The sequence below is a fragment of the Atta colombica genome, unplaced genomic scaffold (genome assembly GCF_001594045.1).
Source record: "Atta colombica isolate Treedump-2 unplaced genomic scaffold, Acol1.0 scaffold155, whole genome shotgun sequence".
In the NCBI taxonomy this organism is placed as follows: Eukaryota; Metazoa; Arthropoda; class Insecta; order Hymenoptera; family Formicidae; genus Atta; species Atta colombica.
Genome location: NW_017259245.1, coordinates 1,127,918 through 1,138,027, shown reverse-complemented (window position 1 = coordinate 1,138,027; position 10,110 = coordinate 1,127,918). Strand labels below are relative to the sequence as shown.

General features: G+C 33.9%; 1 protein-coding gene across 1 annotated transcript in view; it reads right to left on the bottom strand.

Annotated features, from left to right (window-relative positions):
• Positions 1-10,110, bottom strand: part of LOC108685743 — a 38,052-nt gene that overhangs the window by 6,446 nt on the left and 21,496 nt on the right. The window contains exons 2-3 of the mRNA XM_018190706.1: positions 4,002-4,658; positions 2,080-2,251 (exon numbers count right to left, since the gene is read on the bottom strand). Of these exons, the coding sequence (XP_018046195.1) occupies positions 2,080-2,251; positions 4,002-4,658 (829 nt within the window). The remainder of the gene's footprint in view (positions 1-2,079; positions 2,252-4,001; positions 4,659-10,110) is intronic.

The following is a 10,110-nucleotide window of genomic DNA, read 5'->3' as shown; positions in this document are numbered from 1 at the left end:
TATAATTTAATTATATTTAAAAATTACAATCAAATTATAATATTATAATTAAAAAAGCATTTGAGATTAATAAGAATAAATTTTGTAAAGTGTCCGGACATAGAGATATATGTCCTGGGACGTTTATCTTAACAGGAAGATAATATAGAATGCTCTTTAAGCCTTAATTGTTTTGCTGCCGTTATTCATCAGATAAATGTATTCATATCGAAAAGTCAATTAGTGAAAATTTAATTGGACTTAACTTACAAATCTAAATTAGACGTAATTATAAGATGTTAAAAGAATCATTAATTGAGATGATTTATCAAGCGTGTGATTATGTATAATTAAAAAAATTTCCACAATCAAATTTTGCTAAATAGTATTCATTCATAACTTCGCCAAACAGCACAATTGACTGAATAAAATTAATAGAAAATTATGAATATTTATATCAGTGTTATATTTAAAATTGTGCTTTGAGAGTAAATAAATATAATCATATCCCGAATAATGAACATATTTAAAAACTTCTATAACATAATTCTATATCATACATTTTTAACTTTAATATTATCCGCCTACGTTTAACGATGAAATTTTTCTGTAATATTTAAAATATATTCTTTCACATATTTAGTTTCAAATTATTTGATGTACATTATTTTCCATTATCTTGATGTAATCATTAATTTTAATTAGTTTTCCAGTTTCTGTTATCGACGGAGAAATTTTTTGCGAAAAAATGCACTTTAAACCAAAATCAACGCAGCTAAATATTTATATTGCAGTTTACAGCATCTCTATACTCAACTATACATTGCATATTTCTTTTTAGTTTATTTATGGTATCATTCTTATAACAACAGTAAAACATATAATGTGCCGAAAATAAATTTTATTTTGTTGAACTTGTGCCAAATGCGACAATTAATCTGCATAATTTTTTTCTAACAATAAGTAATACGTTGCAATATTAACTTTGTGTATGTGACGAAGTTCAAACGAAGTTGTGTTATTCACACAACAATACAATAATACAACTAAAATAAAAAAAAAACAAAATCTGATAATTATCTCTCTTGTTCTTATATATAATTTCGATTTTGTCAACCATCTCTTGCAATATAAGTTTCTGTTCGCATTTATTCAATTTTCATTCATACTTGTAAGCAGTCAACTATAATTACTTAACATCGTGAAGAGAAGTTCTTATTCGCGAGTGTTATATGAATCTAAATAATTGTTATATTATAATCCCTCGTTAATGTTCGTGAGTTACGGGCTTCTTTTATTGCTAGATTGACAAAACATTTGACAAAATCCGGTACACGATACTTTATAATTCACGAGAAAACTGTAACTGTTAGATTAATTCAAATTGAACGCGACAAGCGCGAGATGAGAGACGAACGATTCGATTCAAATGGCAGATCGCGGTCGACAAAGCAAACACCGTGGGAAATAGTAAGGTTGAGTGAGCACGATGTGCTCTGCACTCCTCGATGCTATTCCGATGTTAATCCGATTATTCAATAGATCTTTTTTTTCCCTCTCGCGATATTTAAATTCAAATTCACTTATGCTTCCAGCATTAATCAAATGCATCGAATCGTTATTAAACGATAACTATCGTATTCGTGGAAAAGAGAAAAAAATCAAGAGAAAACGTGGATAGAGAGCTAGTGAAAAAATGCTGGCAGTTTGGGAAAAATATCAGTTAAATACGAATCGACAGGAATTTCAGCGTACGTGCCGAGGTCGCGTAGTCACAGATTAACGGGTATACGACGCGAATGGTATCGTCTTTCCTTCTGGGTGGCTCTTTCGTCCGGAACCGCCACGATTGTTCGTGGCCGAGTCGCACAGTAAGGCGATGGAGAGCGGAGTCACAATACTCCTGTACGCGTTCTTGCATAAATGGCAAGACATTTTCCAGAATTCCGATTGTTGTGCCATAGCCCGCGAAAATATTAACTCATGGAAAATCCGCGGATGGAATTTTCACCTGAGTTCATTGTCAGAGTCGACGGTTACTGGTATTGGCGCGCGCTATATAGTTCAAAAAAAAAAATAAAAAGATAGACTCGTACTTACAGACAGTTGTATAAGAGAGAGTCGACAATTTTTACGGTGAAACACGTGGCGCCATTCAAACAATACCACTCTGCGTAATCCGGTGGACACGTGTACATGTGGAATGTGATATTCGGCCGATCCGTTGGCGTCGGCGGCCTTGGTTTTGGCGTTGAACGTGACGAGCAAGCGTCTGTCAATAAAACATACAATAATCATTAGATCCTTTTACATGCCATGCGTATCGCTTTTTCTTTTCTTTCGCGCATGCTAATAAATCAGTTTCACCAGAGAAGATTTCAAGTTTAACAATTTTATATTCGCCCAAAAGTAGTTATATTACAGTTCTTACTTTTCTCATTACTATTATTATTATTATTACAAACAAATTTCGCATCATCCCATATAGATAATCGATTATATCGGAGATAATTTTAACGATTGGTGATCCTATAGGAGCATTTGGTCCCATTATCGAGATGAGAGAATACGCGAGTGAATAACCGGATAAACTACTAAGGCGCTTCAGGAATTTTTCGGTTTTTCCAGGTTCGTTGAACACAATGGATAGGGTCGTGCTTCTTCCTCTTCTACTCACACCCTCGCTTTTTTCCAAACATCTACGCACGCGGCACCGGCGGTGATGGCCACCCTAGCGAAAAGGTAAGGAGAGGAGAGGAGAGGTGAAAGGCAAGATGAGGTGAGGTAAGATGAGGTGAGGTGAGATGAGGTGAGGTGAGGTGAGGTGAGGTGAGACGAAGTGAGATGAAGTGAGGTGAGGTGAGACGAGGTGAAGCGAGGCGGGGGAGGGCGGAGGGGGATAAGAGCGCGTGCATCTCGCAGGCGCGAGACTGTACACAAAGCTGCAAAGTACAGCTAAGGCGGCGATGGTTGCATCTGTCCCGCGCGTGGCTGCTGTCCGTCACCTGTTGTAATTTTACAATCTGCCGTTTCCATACCCTAACAACACTTCACGCTCCGTACGCTCCAGTTTATCGAGCAGGCGCGGCGTTTTATCTTTCCTTTGAGAAACTCGCTCCTCTCTCTCTCTCTCTCTCTCTCTCTCTCTCTCTCTCTCTCTCTCTCTCTTATCATTTCGACTTTATTACTTTACCCGTAAACATTTCATAGTTAAAAGTAATCTTTGAGTTTTACGATTGAAAATATTTCGTTACATCACTGTTCATTTATTGTATTCAGATTTGTTGGTTACCGTAGTCACTTCTTTCCATTAAGAGCAACATTAAGAGATAAAGACCGAATACAGATGTGAGCGGGGCAGATAAGTGTGTTTGACAGGCGTACGCCAAAAGTTTGTCTTTGTAATTGCAGCGCGACGCGAGAGAGGCGCGTGAGGAACAGGGAAACGGATAACGATACTCTACGTCGATTATCTCGACGGTTTTACGTCGGGACCAGGTGCAACGTGACGCGCGAGTACTATTACATTACACACATTTGCTCGTATCGTCTGGCATAAGTCGCGCATAAAATGAGCGCTTTGTCGCGAGGGCGAAGGCTCCGTTCGGCACGGAAATATTCTGTACGGCAGCACTTTTGTCTGCCTTCTCCGCAAATAACGAAGAAAAAAAAAAAAGAAAAAAAGAAGAGAGAGAGAGAGAAAAACGACAGATTGTAAGATTGTAGAGCAACGAGCGTAACAAGTGGTAAAGAACGCAACACGGGCGACTGATTCACCGTGTAATACGAAACGATAATTTATCCTCCTTAAGTACACGCTATTTCCATGGGCGTTTCTCTTTCTTCTCTTGTTCGTTGTTCCCAATAATATACGACCGCCAAATTGTAACGTGGCTTATAAATGCAAATAAGGAATAGTATAAACACAATTTAAGGATACTCTGTAAAATTTAATTTGTTCCTTTAAGCGCTGTTAAACGATACAGTACGAGTCGAATATAATGGGTGATACCCATACTAACCTGCTATACCGAAGAGAATGTAGGAAAGAAGTAGTATAGTCGTGAGGTAAGACGGAATTTTGCATCCTCTCGCCATGGCAGTGACGACAGAGGGGTTAGCGACGGCGGTGGTCGCGATAGGCGAGGTTCGTGCAAGAGGATGGACGGTAGTCGTCTCGGTTCGATGGACTTCGACTTCGGTATCAACGTCGCCGCTTTCGCGAGACCGTCGATCATAGAATTGATGAAGACGAGGATGGAGACGGTCGAGGCACATCTTGTCGTTCTCCTCTTTGTCGTTATCGTCATCGTCGTCATTCTTGTCGTTCTTAACGGCCTCGTCATCGCCGCTATCGTCGTCGCTGCTATCGTTGCAATCGCCATCGCCACCCACGTCATCAATGTCCCTTCGATGGTGGTATCGTTGACGCGATAATGAATGACGATGACTACGATAATGACGATGACAGAGGCAAGGCGGCGAATGACAGTAGCCACTGGCGATCATGCTGTCGTCGAAGGGAACTTTGCTCCTCGTTACCATCAAGCTAATCTCCTCGAATGATATCTCGTTCACCTCGTAGCATCCCCTATCGTTGATCTCTCCTTCTTGCGTTTCCTCGGCAGCGCGGGCGACACCACCTGGGCTCGAACTCTGGCGCACGTGCCACTGCTTCCCTGAAACCAGATACCCGTCCGGGCGGCCGTTTATAATGTGTTTTATCTCGGGTGAAGACTTCGGGATCTAGCGAACCCCACCAGGCCCCACCGGGCCCACCAGGCCTGATGACAGGCAGGATGGGACGGCTGTTGGGCCGCGGCTGGATTCGCTTTTCAACGTAAAGTGCGCTTTTTTCGATTTGATCGTTTGTTTTATCATCGTATTATAATAATTTTGCATGGTTTTGATTCTTTTCTTAGAAAGAAAATGAGCGAGAGAGAAAGAGAGAGAGAGAGAGAGGAGACAGAAACAATAAAAATATATCAATAAAAAAAATGTAATTTTTCCTACATTAGGTTTAGCTTGAATATGATATTATGGTCAAATATTATGGTTATAAAAATAGATAAAACGTATTCTCAAAGATGTGCAAAATAATGACGTTTGTATTTAAAAAATCGATCTTTTGTCGATTTTTTTGGTCCTACTGTCATATCATACACAACACTTATCTAATTCCATCATACTGAATTTATGCAATATCAATGCGGTTCGCAAAAGGCATACACTTAACGAACGAGTAACATATGTGTTGATTTGAAAAATTTTGATCGAAAGATATGAGTCTTGAAAGCGAATCAATCCCAAGAAGTTACTGACAGCGATGAGTCGTGGACTTCAGCGGAATAACCGATACACGCCAAATTGTATGAGATATTGTAGAAAAACTAAACATGCATTTCTCAACCGTTTCTCATCACGTGCGAGTCATTGAGAAAATGGGAAAGTTAGACAAATGGGCTCTCCATAAACTAAAAAAATATAGCAAAGAAATATAGCGTGTCGATTGGAAGTTTACAATTCTTTTCGACACTTCTCGTACAAGACAAAAGGGATTCTTTTTTTTTAGAGATTGTGCGTGTAAATTGTGTGTGACGAAAAATGGATTCTACAACAATTGCCGACTCGCTCAATGGCTTGCTGACAAAGAGCATAACAAAGCGAACTTTTCATCTAAGAAAGATTGAGATGACTGTTGGTGGTCTATGTTGATGGTTATTCTCAACTTTTCCCCAAGTGGGATAAAATAAATAAGAAATGTTATGTAAGATATCAGAAAATGCAGTGAAAAATGGTACATGAGACGAATAGTAAATACATATACATAAATATATATAAAATATACATGGCGTTATGTTGCTTCATGACAATATACAATCACACATCGTTGTCGCCGTGTCACAACACAGTCATAATATTGAACTAGTTGTAATATAAAATTTTTCTTCGTGTACCATTTTAGTTGAAGTATCTTCTAGGAATTCATCGCTCTTTTCCAGAAATTCAGATTTTATAGTGAGTATATAAACGCGTTTATATAACATATTGAGAGAAGCATGTTGTATTGGTTGTCCGGAAAGTTCGTGCCGACTAACCTATATAATTTAATAAATGTATACTAAAATTTAAATTTTTTGCGTTTCAATTTTCCTTTAACATTTCGGATAACTCAATATATCTTGCTTTTTTAAATACTTCAGCAAAACTGCTCTTTTTTTTATATACGTTGAAACATCGACATTTATTCTGTTGTCATTCAATAATCAATATTTGATTATTAAGAATGAGAGTTGAAATTAATAACTCTTGTTTATCATTAAATGTAAATATTACTTCATACATATTATTAAATTATTGCACATTTCATGTGAAATTTTTTAATGAAACTGATGACTTTTATAATTCAATTTCAGTAATCTTATTTAATATAAATTTTATTTCATTAAAATTAGCAAATATTGGGTTGTTTGGAAAGTTCGTGCCGATGTTGTTGAAGGAAAATTGAAATGCAGAAAATTTTAATTTAATAAATATATACTAAAATTTAAATTTTAGTCGGCACGAACTTTCCGGACAACTCAATAGATCTAAAAATAATTTTGTTGGAACATCAAAATAATTACGTAGAACGCTTAAACGGTAATGTCAATACTACTAAAAGTTTTAACATTTTAACAATCAGTTTAAACGTCCCATAATGAAGTTGCTTTTAGATCTGTATGTAGCTCATTTTTAGTAAAAAAAATATATATAGACTATATAGAGCATATATAAATGTAACAGAATTATCATGAAAATATACGGAAAGAATTGCTAAAAAAAATATACATGTATATTATATATACATATTATGGCAATTAAATGAAATCTGCTATACGCATATTATTTCTGTGGGCAAAGATGTACAAATTAATTCTCGGTCCTTCCTTAAAGTCAACTATAACATTAATATTAGGTGTATTAAAAGAAATCCATTACTTTTCCATTCAATTTCATGCAAAAATAATGGATTTCTTTTTATTACACCTAATATAAATTGTTAAGTTCCGATCCTGTTTGGAATATTCAAGACCAACCTAAGAACATTAACATTTAATTATAAAGTTAATATAATTTCAAAAAATAAGTGAAGTTTGTGCGAAACGAAATGTCGTTTCAGAAAAAGCAGCTTCGTCACTGTATATCGTTTGAGTTTGAAATAAAAAAAAATGCCGAAAGCAACAAATTTGATATGCTCAATCTTTGGAGAAGATGCGGTTTCGTATGTTTTACATAATTTCGCAAAGGAAATTTCTATTTGTCGTTGAAGTTCGTTCTGAACTTCATCCGATAGCCAAAAATTTGAAAACCAAGAATTAGAAGATCTATTGAATGAAAATTCATATCAAACACAATCAGAAGTGGCACAAGCTATTGGAGTAACGTAGCAAATTGTTTCGGTACGGTTATAAAAGCTAGAACTAATCCAGAAAGCGTGTCGTTGGGTTCCGCATGTGCTTAGTGCAGACAATAAAGAGAGATGCTGTGATATGGCATTGGATCTTTGCTTTTGCGTTTTAAAAGATTTTCTTTATAAAGTGGTGACTAGTGACGAAAATCAATGTTGACAATCCGAAAAGAACAAAATCATTAGTTCGACCTGGCGAATTCTCGAAAGAGGTTGCGAAACTCAGAGGCTTGCCAATGATTGAGTCATTATTCTCAGTCATTTTACTCACTATTTTGAAGAAGGCTCACTTTGATCATCATTTTTCAGTAAAAAAAATTCACTATTTTCACTTTTTTCCGATAAAATTGTATTTTTGTGTTTGCTATAATTTCTAACAAAGTATACATTTTTTAAAATTTTTGCGTGTTTTCATTCCTTTTCTGTGAAATAGATTTGAATAACAATATGATAATAAAAAAGGCAAATACAAGTTAATTCTTTAAAATATAAATGTATAAAAATTATTAATAGGAGTTAAATACATACATCATAATAGAAAAAACTGAAATATTATTATATGTTTCAGGTTTTAGATTGAGCAATCTTCAGATATCCTCCTCTTCATACATACTTAAAATTAGTTATCATCATCAGAAATAAAAAAACCATGATATAATGTGTTTCCACTTGTATAGCGATCTTAATGAATGGAAGACACCAATTACTCACGAACGATTTTCAAATTATTGTTAAAAATATGTAGAATGTAATAAAAAAATACGTTAATTAAATGGTGACGATATATTTAATAAGCAGTATGAGTGAAAATTATGTGTTATATTTGTCGAATCTTTCGGAGATATTATTTGAACATTGTTAACGGTAAGACTCCACTATTAGATTTGAATAATTCAATCTCTTGCCATACATGGTAGCGAGATTTTTTTACTTCACATTACTGATTATTTAAGAAAGGTTATCATTCAAGCATTTCAGTTTTTACAGTTATTTCAATTCACATAAATAAATCAATTTATTGAGCGCTAGTCATAAAAAAGTGTTATCATGTTGCCATATATGTACTTGTGTCATGTAAGGTAATAGCTTTCATTATCAGTATGAAAACCTTATTAGAAAATGTGATTACTTGTACAAATGTGTAAAACTTATTGCAATATTATATTGGGTTGAAGAAAAAATTCTATGGAATTTTGATAGCTCAAAATTATATACAGAATATATTTGATGCGAAATTTTCGATATGACATGAAAGCTTAAAGTTTTTTTAAAAAATTCGTTTTAAAAAATGTTTCTGTGACTTTTTTACCAATATGTTTATAAACGCGGATTAAATAAAAGAATATTCTGATCTCCGTTAAAAATCATTGTATGGAAATTAATAAAACAGAATCTTAAAACTGAAACTTTGCTTTATCGAATATCATGCTAATTTTTTAAATATAAAATATATAGAAATTGAGTTATAAAAATGTAATATTACTATTGTTGTGAGCAATCAAAATCAGAATGCTTCTTTTTACTTAACTCGCGAATAACTCAAGAATAAAAAATTGTAGAAACATTTTTAAAAAATGATTTTGTAAGAAAAACTCCAAATTTTCACGATATAGATAATCGAAAATTTTCGTAAATTTTTTTGGCATATAATAACAGACCCACAAGATGAAAAGAAAAATTTCTCTTTTTTTTTTAGTTCGTAGTTTTGTATATATAAAAATGTCAAAACTTACATAAATTCAAAAAAATATAATCACTATTCAAAAGTGGAATTCAAATTAAAAAATTTTTTTTTTATTTAAATTTTATTTATTTTTAACGAAGATATTGTATATATATTAGGGGTACAAATTAATTCTCGGTCTTTTTTTTCAAATTTCAATATTTATTTTTAAAATAACCCAGCATATTCACGCAAAAAATTTTATTGTGTATTTGGTGGGATTACAAAGGTATATGTACTACGAGCTATTAAAATTAAAACAAGCTATTAAACGAGCTATTAAAAATAAAACAATTACTGCTTAACGTTATTAAAATAATTGATGCATCTAAGGGACATCATTGAGAAAAAAAGACAATAAGTAAGATATTACTTGCACGACAACGCGAGTTCACATGTAGCGAAAGCGACGAAGAAATTCATCTGTGCGTCGGATTACTTATTCCGATTGCTACAACATCAGCTAGCAGATTCTCACTTCCAAACAGAAGAAGATATGAAAAAATGTATCGATAACTTCGAATTGAATCGAAACCGCCGTCTTTCTTCCGTGAAGGTATCCGCCAATTATCTGATAGGTTGCAAAAATGTATACGAAAATTAATTTCGATGAATATACTTCGATATTAGGTGAATGTACACCTAATATCAAAATTGTTTTAAATAAAAAAGGCACAATTATTTCTTCAAATTATTTTTTATGAGAAATAGAAACAACATTATTGTTACTATATACGAATTATTAACATTATTTTCATTAAAACTTCCCTTTTTAAAAACAGATAAGTTCACAAAGGTAAATCTGAAGATATATCTGACGAATAATGAATGAGAAATTGACATTCCTAAAAGCACAGGAATTCCGGAAAATACCTCTAACAACGAAATTGGAAATTTGATTGCTTTATGAGACTGCGATGTAATCATTTGCATCATTTGTATTGTGAAAAATAGCTGA